This window comes from Hipposideros armiger, unplaced genomic scaffold (assembly GCF_001890085.2).
Source record: "Hipposideros armiger isolate ML-2016 unplaced genomic scaffold, ASM189008v1 scaffold_1357, whole genome shotgun sequence".
Taxonomy (NCBI): Eukaryota; Metazoa; Chordata; class Mammalia; order Chiroptera; family Hipposideridae; genus Hipposideros; species Hipposideros armiger.
The window spans coordinates 128,380-141,514 of NW_017732707.1; the positions used below are offsets into that span (position 1 = coordinate 128,380).

At 41.7% G+C, this 13,135-nt stretch overlaps 1 protein-coding gene across 1 annotated transcript in view; it reads right to left on the reverse strand.

The window, feature by feature from the left end:
- The window catches only part of LOC109377288 (sodium/potassium/calcium exchanger 2), a 93,585-nt gene that overhangs the window by 79,209 nt on the left and 1,241 nt on the right, over nucleotides 1-13,135 (reverse strand). Inside the window, exon 2 of the mRNA XM_019633614.1 lies at nucleotides 11,580-11,688. Coding sequence (XP_019489159.1) covers nucleotides 11,580-11,634 — 55 coding nt within the window. The 5' untranslated portion in view covers nucleotides 11,635-11,688. The remainder of the gene's footprint in view (nucleotides 1-11,579; nucleotides 11,689-13,135) is intronic.

Genomic DNA, 13,135 nt, shown 5'->3' on the forward strand with positions numbered 1-13,135 from the left:
GAGAGAGAGAGAGAGAGAGAGAGAGAGAGAGAGAGAGAGAGAGAGAGAGAGAAAGAGAGAGAGAGAGACAGAGAGAGAAAGAGAAACTCATTCCCATACTTAAAAGCATTTGTTTCAGTAAAACCATTCACATCCCCTTCATGTCCCAAGTGAAATATATTTAAAATGTGCGCAACACAGAGATTCAATTTCGACCATCTTTGACGTTCAAATCTGAGAGTAATGCTTTAGTATTCCCCAAAGAGGAGCTATTTAACTTGTCCCTGCGTTTGCTCTATGAGAGGCATTAATAGCCTTCCATCCTCTATCCAGGCGTTTAAACTACTGTCATCCTATTAAAAACATGACCAGCAAATTGGATTTTATTCTTCTCCAGTGAAGGTTTTCACTCCCGTTGCTTATTCACTTAGCAGAGGCTGCATGCAACATCTTTCTTTCTAATTTAAACTGATCTATGATTTGGGATAAAAAGAAAGGTTACAATACTGCCTTTCAGGGACTCCTCCACATTTTGAATGAAATAGTCAGGAAAATGACTTTCTTCTGGGATCAAATGACAATTTATGAAAGCTCATATTGAAGCTGTTTTAGAAAATAGACTGAGGAAATAAGTTTTGCTGTTTGGTGAGAAAAAAAAAGAAAACCCAGCAAGCAAGTGAAAGTTTAATCTTAGTGTCAGCTTCAAGTTAACACTAAATGTACATGTTAAAGAATTGGAATGATTTTACAAAACAAAGACAAGGATGGCTATGTGTACGAAAGCGTTCAGGCCCTGAGGGCAAACTGAGGAGCTGGGTGACTATGAGCAAGTAATGCCACTCTCTGAATCTCAGTTTTCTCAAAGTTAAAACACACAGTAATATCCATAGCCACTATTGAGAGAATTATGAGATGCCTATCAGGCGTGTGGTACAGAGTAGGCACTTTAAGAAGTTCCACTCGCTTGTTTTTCCTGTTCACCATCTTTTGAAGGCCTCTGGCTTACTATACTTAAAACACACACACACACACACACACACACACACACACACAGTACCTTACTGCCCCTCCACAGGAGAGACTGTTGGCATGTAGCATGTTAGTTCAGGGGGTAAAAACCCCCACATGCTTACTCATCTTAAAAGGAACCCTCATTTTGACTGGGCCAAAAATATGCAGTGGTTTTGGATCTCCGTGAGTCAGTCAGTTCCACTGCGCTGAATTACCACACCCCCTTCTCTTCCGGCCCATGTTCCTCACCTCCCGCTTTCAAATCTCACTTTCTCTAGGAATACTTTCCGGATGACTCTGCCCTCAGCGTTCACACTCGAGATGACTTTCCTTAAGATCTGGCGAGCAGAGTTCACTTGCGTTGAGAGCTTACTCTGTGCCTGCCATGCTGTGTGAGCACCAGCATGGCTTCCCAATGTGTTTATTCATCTGCACTTGTCATGATATGAAGTTGCAGACACAAAAGTGTACTTTCACTCCTTCAGGAATAAGGGCCTTGTCCCTTCAAACAGGTGCTGCTAAGTGGTCCATAAACCCCCTCTCCTTCCTCCCACAGTGCTTTTAACCAAGAGCAGTTAACAGATTCCATAGGACGGCAGTGCTCACTCCTTATTCCTATTGTTCAGGGCCCACCTCTAGGGAGATCCCAGCTGCCTCTGGTCCACCGTCTTCCCCTTTCTTCCCCGTACTTCAACCAGAGCATCTATAGGCTGTTCCTTCATATAACTTGATCCCTGGTGGGCATACTTTCCCTTTTGGCTCTTCTTTGTGAAAAGTGTCTTTGTTTGCTTGCTTATTCTATAATATATAAATTTGCAAATCAAGTTATGAAGTTCCATGAATATCCATATTAGGATTGAGCTGCATTTAGGGTTTAATTTGTGGAGAACTGATATCTGTATAATATATCAACATTTATTTAGATCTTCTGTGTTCTTCAGAAATGATTATTTATTGTTTAGCTATAAAGTTCTTAAACATTGCCTTTGGGTTAACCCTTGGTACTTTATGGTTTTGTCGCATTTGTGAGTGGGGAGCTTTCTTTCTTTGCTGGTCTAGAGGAAGGCTATTGATTCAGGCACATTGATAAAGGATCTGACATGAGTGAACTCTTAATAGTTTTAACAATTTAAAAAATTATTTACTCTCCCCTCTGGGAATTCCTTTATCAGTGGGGTTCTGCTATTAATAAAAAAAATTGTTTTTGAAAACCCATCATCTAGGGTACAGGAAAGATGGTGAAAAAAATAGATATTTGTTACTCATTTGTGAGGCTTGTACAATGAAAACGTCCTGGAATTCAGGTCACTGACGCTATCTGTTCATCTCCCACTGCCTGGGCCAGACTGATAAGGCAACGGGAGAGATAGCATCAGGATGTCACAACAGCCACTGAGGAGGGAAATGAGGGAGCAAAACTGTTCTTCAGAAAGGCAGGAGAAACGGTCCCAGGATAGCCCCCAACCAATCGGAATGAATATAACATAAATGTGGTGGCTGTGAAGTGAAAACAGCAGAGACCAGCTGATAATGGGAAGTGAATTTACTATGGGGAAATTTTCCTGTCTTTCTAACAGCAAATAAGACAAATATCCCATGATGAGTATGCTGTCATTTTCAGACATCTCATTATAGGATTCTGAAGGTTTTGTCATGAAAAACAGCCTCAAAGGAATTACATATCAGGCATGAGGACCCGCTATTCTAAGCTGTCTCAAGCCCTGTAGTTAAATAATCCTTCAATTCAATTACAGGCTCACTATGCAACTATTATTTTTACTTTTGTATCTCTTAAGGTATCAAGTTTACTTATGTGTTAAATGCTGCTATTGCCACTAAAATTGTTGTTAAATGGAAAAAAATGTAAATCAAAGTTTGAAATTCTACAAGGAAGGAGAAATTACTAGCATTGTAGAAGAGAATCCAAGAATCCATAGCAATTGAATGTAGAGCTACATCTGTTGCAGTTTCCTCCTCACACAACTTAATACCAAATTATGCGGTAGATGCTACTTTGCAGGTGTTTGAATTTGTAAAATAAATGAATGGTTAAAACAATACACTTCTTAGAACCTTGTAATTCTTTGAATATATAAAATTAGGCCCCTGGACTGCAATACATGCAAGATCCAACAGTACATCCACGGGAAGAAAAGGAAAGGGAATAAGAGAACAGAGTTTGGAAAGAAAAGAGGAAGAAGTGAACAGGAGAACTCATCAAGGCAAGAGGCAGAGAGCAAACATTTCTCAGTGCAGCAGCAATTCCAGAACTAGAGGGAGATTTATCCAAATGTTTAGCATATATTGACTGAACATCTACTTAATTCATGTCAGTGCCATCCTACAGGCTGGGGATACAGTGGTGGCCACAGCAGACATGAATGCTACCCACTACTGCACAAACATCAACTGAATAGAATTTGATTGGTCACAACAAAAGAGCCTTTGACAGGACATGAGGTAAGACAATCTACATGGTTAGAGACATACAGTTCTCCAGCAGGAAAATTATAAAAGGAAGCACTCATTCAATCCAGTCAACAAATACTTACTGGGACCCATATGTGCTGGGTCCTGGAGATAGAGACTGTCCCAGGTCCTGCTATGTTAAAGATATAAGGGTAGAGACAGGCAGCAAATAACAAAAAACAAAAAAACAAAAAACGCGTCCATGGTGATAAGTGTTATGGAGAAATATAGAGCAGAGCAAGGAAGATCCAGAGTTCTGTTTTATTACCATTGCTTTGATTTTGCTATTTTCAAAGGTTGATTGAGTAAGGCCTCTTGACTGGATGATACCCAAAATTTGAGATGAAGGAAGGGAGGGTAGGAGCCATTTGGATGTCTGGGGGGAGAAGGAACATATGCAAAGGCCCTGAGGCAGGAATGTGCTTGGAGTTTATGAAAAGGGGCTGCTGAGAAGCCAGAGAAATGAAGCAAAGGAAATGATGCACGAGAGGAAGGACAGTAGGGCTGGGAGAGAGGAAAGGAGGAGGGCAGAGTAAAGCAGAAAGGAAGGGGAGAGGGAAGAGGCATAGAGAGGAGAGGCAGGTCACAGGAGGCCTTAGGGCCGCTCTGAAGACTTGGGCTTTAACTACTGGTCAGGTGGCTTTGAGCAGAGGTGGGGTATAATTTCACTTATGTTTTAGGGAACCAGAATTCTTTGACAAGTTTTAGGGCATGCCTTTTCTGAGGGAGGATTCAGGGCCACTGAATAGAAGTTGGGTTCATGGGCCAGCAGAGAGCGCTTTAAAGGGAAGAAAAAGGGGAACATCACATCATTTCTCCATAAATCAGGAATTTGAGAAGACAGGATGAAGTTTTCTCAGGATGGGAAGAATAATAATAAGAAGGGGAACACATTTGACCTTCACTGGAGTCTCCCATGAAGTTCCATGTTTGGAGAGGCAGAGTACCCAGTGCCGGCTCCTGTGGAAGTCAGGGTGGTTACATGGCCCCATCCTGGCCCATGTTATGTAAATGGAAGTCTGCCTCTGGGAACACTGAGGTTTTCCTGATAGAAATGACAGCTGCACTGCCTTCTCCCTCCCAGCATACAGATATGATAGCGGGGGTGTGTAGCTGCCATCCTATGAGGATGACAATGAGAGAAACATACTCTGGATGAAAGAATGAAAAAAAACCAGGAGGCTGGGTCTCTAATGGCAGGGTAGAGCTATGTTACCAGCCTTGGACTGTTTACTCTTGGGCTTCCTGTTAAATAAGACAAATAAAACACTAAAAACTATTACGGTCTATCTAAAAAGGCTATATAATGTATGATTCCAACTATATGACATCATGGAAAAGGCAAAACTATGGAGGCAGTAAAAAGACCAATGGTTTGCAGGGTTTCAGTAGAGAGATGAATAGGCAGAACACAGAGGATTTTTAGGGCAGTGGAAATACTCTGTATGATACAATAATGATGGTTTACATCTTTATACATTTTTCCAAACCCATAGAATGTACAACACCAAGAGCAACCCTAAGGTAAACTATGGACTTTGGGTGATTACGATGGGTCAGTGTAGGTTCATCCTTGGTAATGTACCATTTGGTGAGTGATGTTGATAACAGGGGAGGCTGCGCATGTGTGGGGGCAGGGGGTATACGGGAGATCTCTGTACCTCCCTCTCATTTTGTTGTAAACCTAAAACTGTTCTAAAAAAATAAAGTCTTAAAAAAACTATTAAGTTAAGCTACTGCAGTTGGATTCTATTACATGACACTGAACAGAATTTTAACTAAAACATCATTGCCAATAGTCCCCAAGCAGTAATTATATGCTTTTTGGGTATTATTGTATTGAATACTCACCAGAAGCTTCTGATAGTGGAACTATTATTAGTCCCTTTTATAGATGAAGAAACCAAGGCCCTAAAAGCCTAAGTAATAGTAATCATAAACTTATGTTGGTGGTGCTATCATTATCCCATTTTGCAAATAGAAAAACTGAGGCCTGATTAGGTTGAGAGACTCACTCAAGGTCTCAGAGCAAGAGGCTGAGCAAGGATTTGAACCCAGGCAGGCTGACTCATGGACCACATGCTGACCATTCATGCCCATACATGGCCAAACTCTAACCCCATTCCACCTGTTCTGTTCCCACCTCAGTCTCTCCACTATCATCACCCAGCTACTGAACTCTCCCGGATTTGCAGAGCTGGCTATGAGGTTCCTTTTCCTGTGGAGATTAGTACTCATGTCATCCTGGATAGGTATGTCAACAGTAATTTCATGTGCTTAAGCAAAAGCCAACTGATGAGAGCAAGGTGCCCTGCGGACTCATGAGAGGGGCTGCAATGCTGGGTGTGGGTGATGTGATGGGAGGAGCTAAGGCTAAGACAGGTCTTGCTGCACAGGATTGTGTATGAGAAATTCACATCTTACAGATTAAATGTATAATGGGTCCAGGGATAGGACAAGGCTCCTGGTATTTACGCGGTCTGACAATTAAGTTCGTGAACTCATCCTAGAAAAAGCGCTACATACCTCATTGCTGAATATCACTATGGTCACCTTCGAAGTACTCCTCTCTGGAAGCTATGCACCAACACCAGTGCCCAGTTCACCCTTCAAAGCAATTTTGGAACTTTTTTTTTGGAATGGCCATCAGAGCTGTCATTGTATATTACCCTTGATGTCCTGAATGTCATCAAAATGTCTCCTTTTCAATATTTCCTTTAACTTCGGGTAAAGAAAGAAGTCATTGGGGGCCAGATTAGGTGAGTAGGGAGGGTGTTCTTATACAATTATTTGTTTACTGGCTAAAAACTCCCTCACAGATAGTACCATGTGAGCTGGTGCATTGTCGTGATGCAAGAGCCATGAATTGGTGAAAAGTTCAAGTTGTTTTTGTCTAACTTTTTCACACAGCCTTTTCAGCACTTCCAAATAGCAAACTTGGTTAACTGTTTGTTCAGTCGGTACAAATTCATAATGAATAATCCCTCTGATATCAAAAAAGTTTAGTAACATTGTTGCAACAAATATGTGAACTTAATTGTCAGACCTCCTATACTGGTGTCTACACCAGAACAAGGAGTTAGACATGAAGCTACATAAAGAGGCAGAACAGCATAAGAACTATAAACCCAGACTGTTGAGTCAGACAGATATAGGTTCAAAGTCTGGCTCTGCCATTGACATTCTGTGTCACTTGGTGAGACGAGACACGTCCTTTTTAAACGTCAGTGTCCTCTGAGTGATGGAGTAGGGCTAGTGTAAGGGTTAAATGAGATGGTTTATGCAGAGCACTCAGTGTAATGCCTGGCCTATAGTAAGCATTCTGCAGATATTAGCTGCTGGTATTATTATTAGACAAATTGATAGTAGAAGCATACTCCAAAAGAGCTACAGTTAGCCTCCTTGTTTTAGGTTTGTAAAGATGTAGACCTGGGTAAGTAAAATGGCTTGTTTAGAGGAAATGTTTAAATCAATATGAGACACTGAATTTTTTAGAAAGATCAATTCAGATAGCCATGTTGTTATCTCAAAGATTGATAATTCTAGTTCTCCAGGTCTTTCTGATGAAAGAAACAAAGTTTTCATTCCGACCATTTACATGAGCCTTTTCCCCCCAATGTCCTGTTCAGAATCTTGTGGCCCTGAAAAGCCACTGCTCATCCTTGTTGGAACTCAGCCTTTACCCGAAGCAGGCTGAACATGGGTTTGTCGCTTCCACACAATGTGGTGTGCTCAAAGCATACCAATGAATAGTGAACTGATGACCTGATCAGTGGTGTGTGTCCCTGAGACAGACTGAGTTGGGTTAAAGAGATTTCAAATTGTTTGGTATCTTCCCACTGAGAGGAGGAGTCTCCTCCACTCCTTCTATCTGGGCTGGTCTTCATGACTGTTTGACGACAGAAAGTAGCAGAAGTGACATTCTGGGACTTCCCAGGTTAGGTCATTGGTAGCCTTGCAGTTTTCACTGTAGGCTCTTGGAACCCTTAGCTGCCATGTAAGGAATCCAACCAGGTGGAAAGGCCCCAAGACAACATGGAGAGTTAGAGGGACGTAGCTGACCTCAGCTTTCTACTTGTGCCTACAAAAGTGCCAGACATGTGAGTGAGGCCCTTTTGGACCTCCTAACCTGCCCATGTACTAGCTGAATAATACCCAATGACCCCCATTGATACCACATGCAACAGAAGAATCACCCCACTGATTACTGCCCAAATTGTGATCCATGAAACCACGAGCAATAAATAATATGGTGGTGATTATAAGCCACTAGGTCTTGGATGCTTTGTTACATATCGAAACACACACACTGCTAGATCTTGTGACTCACGCTCAGAGGCTGAACCAACCACCAATTAAAGCTTTTAGTAAGGACTTAATCACTGGAGTTGGAAGACAAAAGACGCTGAGTGGCCCAGGTGAGACAAAGGGAAATATCTTTCTATAGGTCATCTGTCCTAGCTAGACAACGTTGCCAGAAGAAGCTGAAAACTTCCCTTTGTGAACACTGACCATATGCCATGTGGTGCCAATGCACTACTCAGCTAGGTGGATGCCAGGAACATCAATGAACTGTCCTTTAGTGAAATAGGGAAGCCACTGCAGTGTCATCAATTTGGTGATGTAACCAGCATGCTCTACATTGTTAAAGGTAACAGTTTGGCCCAACGACTTCAAATGAATTAAAATGATTAGATGCAAACTAAAGGAGAGATGACTATTTCTGAGAGCTGTAGGTTAATTTTTTGGGTTCTTGGAACAAAAAATGATTATGAATTTGGAGGGGAAGGTACCACAGCAATCTGTTTTCTTGGCTGCGTGCTACGGAGCAATTTTAAAGCATTGAACTGCTTTCCATATTTTCTAATCACTCAAGTCCAGAACTGACTATGGCTTTCAGCATTCTCTCAGATTCACACTGTTGCAGCACTCCATGTCTTTCAGGGAGCGGTTTCACCTTGAAAGCAGGCGCCCAGATTTAGATGGCACATATTGATACAGCAGGAGCAAACACTTTAATTGCAACACAGCCCCACAAGGGCCAGGTGTTTCGGAAAATCACTGATGGCTCAACTCTGAAACAACCCAGATTCACTTTTTCTTATCTCTCATAACATAACCTCCCACACTAAACAGAAAACACAAAAACAGGCCCTACCGGAAACTGAACTCTCTCAAACAAAAAACGGAGTTTAGATTGTTGAGACATGGGGCAAAGGGATGGACTCTCATCTCTCTCTCTCTCTCTCTCTCTCTCTCTCTCTCTCTCTCTCTCTCACACACACACACACACACACACACACACACACACACACACACACTTCTATATGCATAGAACATCTCTGGAAGAAGCCCTAAGAAATTGGTAGTTGTGGTTTCCTCTGGAGAGAATTAGGGGACTGGTAAATATTGGGAGGTTGATGGAGAAGAAAGACTTATTTTTTCACCATAGCCTTTTGAATTAAAAAAAAAATACATACTGTATTATTTTTCAAAATAATGAAACAGAATTCCAAACCTGTATATGGTAGGTACTTCGGGTCTGTTACACACTGTGTTAAATGCTTTATGTATATTCACTTTTTAATACTTACAACAACCTTGTGATGTAGGCGTTATTATATATCCTCCTGATTTTACAGATGAGGAAACTGAGGTATAGAGGTTAAGTACCTTGTTCAAAGTCACATAGCCATTAAATATAGAGCTAGGATCTGGACCCAGAGAGTCTGTCTTCTTAATTACTACAAAATTAAGAAGCTGCCTGCTCATAATTGAGTTGGAGCAGATAAAATAGTTCTTTTCTCACATGGCCTGCCAGAGTGATGGGGTGAAGAAAATGGTGGCTCAAGAGACAATCTTAAACCTGTAGGGCTTTAGAGGGCTTTGAAATTATGTGAATATCATGTCAAAACATGACTTTGGCCACATTGCTTAATATTTTTGAGCCTTAGCAGCTACTATGTACCAGGTACTCTCCTAGACCTTGGGGACAACTAGTGAATAGAACAGTCCTTACTCTTGAGAAACTTTCTGTATCCTGGGGGGGACCAGCAGTAAACAAGTAATCACACAAATTATAATGTGAGCAATAAAGAAAAATTAAAAGGTGACTGAGAGATGAGGATTGAGAGCCCTGATTTGTACTGGATGGTCAGGAAATGTCATTTAGACAGGGTGCTGAAGAATGGGCCAGGGGAAAGCAGGGAAAGTAGAAGAGGCAAGGGAAAGAAAGCATTCTGGGTGGGGGCGGCAGCCTACGCAAAGACCCCGGGGCAGGAAAGAAGTACCTGTTTGAGGTTAGAAAGGCCTCTGTGGCTAAAGCAAAGTGAGTCAAACTGAGTTTGGAGAAAGAGGCAGATCATATAGACCATGGTAAGTATGCCACAATTTTCCTGGGAGCTGTGGGAAGCCACTGCAGGTTATAAGCAGGAGTGACATAATTGGACCGGATTTTTAAGAAGATTGCTTGGGCTGCTGTGTGGAAAATAGACAAAGGAGAAGGCAGTGGAGGAAGTGGAAGACCAGCTATGAAGCTACTGCAGGAATCCACGGAAGTGATGAAGATGGCTTGGAAAACAGTGCTGGCAGAGAGAGCAGTAGATAAATTTAAGATCTGTTGTGGTGGTACAATATTTTATGAAATTAGAATAATCATGTGAGCTATTATGAATCATACATTTATAGGTGTGAAAAGGCTTTGTCAACTGTAAAGTGCTAAACAGAGGTAATGAACTATTACTGTAGATGAAGAAACCAAGTACAGATTAGAGAGACTCCAACTTGCCCAAAGTCACACAACTGCTTGGTGACTGGGAGGAAATTGTGCTGTGTGACACCTTCACTCCCTTCTCTGGGGCGGCGCCCTGGGGGAAGGAAAAGGAGGCAAGTGACCAGATCTAATTCCCTGTCAAGTGGCCCTCCGGGTGAAGGAAGTGATGCTATTTAGAATGTCTCTGACTGCGGGTTAGCCCTAGTAAATGGAAATCAGGGTCTATGAATCAGGGCTCCTTGGAGAACATCATGTCAGTAATACAACTCTCTGGGGTACAAAAGAGGTGATCCCCTGATCCTCCCTCATTATTCTGGGGGAGAGGTGTGTGTCAGTGAGGGGACACAGGGACTAGGGGGGCCACTCTTGAGGTCCCAGCATTTTCTTTACTTTGTCTGAATCTCTTGATCGCCTATACCCTTGACATTATTTAGCAAAGCCTTATATTGGGTAAGAGCTCTGATTTATGTGACATGATTTGACAATCTCGTCGCACATGTTCTTTCAGTGGCAGAGACCTTTTCCCCAGGTTAGTAGCCCCTGGGTCCCATCAGGCCCAACTATAAGGTCCAGGGACAAAGGGAGAATGGACATGGTTATATTTGAACCCTTTGCTAGTGGCCTAACCTTGACATTTATTTGACACATCAGATATTTACCTACTAGAAAAATTAACGTTTTAGGATACTTATGCAAGTTAAGAAACCTGATGTATCTGCCTTCATTGTAATGAGTAAACTGGAAGAACTCAGCTGGATTCTCTGGGATGGTTCATACGATTTCCTAGGAGGTGAACCCGGCCGGACTTTTGGGTCTCTAACAACTGATCCTAAGTAGCCACCTCAGAGAGGGCTCTTTGGATGCTTAGAAGGTTATGTCCCACCCTCCAATTGCCAAAGAATCAGTACAATATTAATGTTCTGCAATGGACATTACCAAAACTACTCTCAGCCCTCCAAGTCATGAAGTGCTCTCTCTCTCTCTCTCTCTCTCTCTCTCTCTCTCTCTCTCTGCACAATTTATCTTCACATACAACCTCATTTGGGAACTTAGGAAGAATGATGGAAGAGAACTGTCACTCTAGCTGGAAGGGAGAGAACCTTTTTGTCCTCTCTGTCTTATAACAAACTGTATTTATGCTGGAGGCATCAAAAGACAAAATCAAAAGACACATGGACCTCAGATTCTACCCCTGGTTCAAAGATCTCTGATTGTGAACTGAGCTGTTGCAGATAAAGCTGGCAGGCTTGTAGGCTAGAAGTGTGAATATGTTTTATAAAGAGAAAGAAGCCTTTCTTATATCCTCTCTCCCCGCAAATAAGCTCCCAAACGAAAGCCTGATGTTTACCTTCAGCGAGTGGGTCCAGGGTGTGAATCATGAGCTGGAAGATGCTGTTCCTCATGAGACTGTTGTGGAGGGAGGCGGAGCTTCCACCTCGTTGGAGACGTGGCTTAGACTGGGTGGAGAAAGCAGACAAAGACGCTATTAGTGCTCAGAAGCTGGAGGCAAGTGCATTATAGATTAGAGCTCCACCTTATCCGGTGGTCACTCATTTCTGTTACATGATCACACACTATTGAACCAAAGATTTCAAAGTACATTTGAAAGTCCCCAAAGGAATGACTTTCTCACATCCTTTCCTGCTAAATGAATTAATTGCTATCATTGTTTTTAGAGCTTAGGAGATGCTGGTCAATGTGCTATATGCTTCACCTCCATTAGTTTATCTCATTCTCAGAATGAACCCAATGAACTAAACACTGTTATTATTCCCCTTAGACAAATGGGGAACCTTTGTCTCTGAGAAGTAAAATAAGATACCTTCACACAGACAAAAAATAGAGGCTAGAGGAATGGATCTCAGGTTTGCTTCTCTCAAAATTTGTTATCTGAACTAGTGGGTGATCTCTAAAATGTTTGGATTGTTCATCTTATCAGTAAAATTTTTTAGTATATATGTATGTATATATGTGTCCATTAATACCTATATCTGTATCTATATCTGTATCCATGCACATACTAAAATATGAGCATATTTATTACAAAACATTTGCAAAAGCAGAAATAATGAAGAATAATATGGAAAGTAAATGACAGAGGTGTTAATATTTTCTACTTGCTCCCCAAAAGAATACCTTGCACATTTCCTGGGGTTCCTTGTCTCTGCCCTAGACCACCGTTCTAATTCATGAAGCCCTATGGTTTGTGTTAAGTGACATTTAAAGAGAGAGAACCACTTATTATGAATTCACAGAGAAGCTTACTGACTTCAAAGGGAAACTTCTTTTGCATAGAGACTCCCACTAGTGTGATCCTTTGGCCACATAAATAAAACTGGTAGGTGAGAGAGGAAGAAGGGACCCTCTAGAGGTGAGGTTACCAACGAACCCTGTTTCTCTTATCTTCAAAAGCAAACAATCTAAAACAAAAGCAAAAACAAAAAACCCCAAGCCCTCTGGATTGTGCCAGATCTTTACCCTGAATAAGAACTGTTTTCTCCCCCTTTGGTTGATGCTTTTTGTTGGCTATCAAAGTGGAAGACACTCCAGAGCCCAAGCTTCACAGTCAGGCAGATTTAAGAGAGAGGAACATACTGTAAGGAGATTTAATTTCTTATTGAGCTTTTGGTCCAAAATCTTGACGTGAGATTTTAGGGTCAGGTAAAAATAAAATACTGCGTCTATTTCTCATTGTCTTCCAACCCTCTACAATGCAGGGTTTTCCAAAACATTCCATCATACTCCAGACCCACAAGGGACTTCCAAAGAAAAGTTCCATATGAGGCTCCATGATCAAATACATTCGGAAAGTGCTACATCCTAGACCAAACAATCTTCAGAGTTTTAAGTACACATTAGGCCACTAAGTTTAAAGGAAATCAGGTTAATTTGGTTAAACTGGAC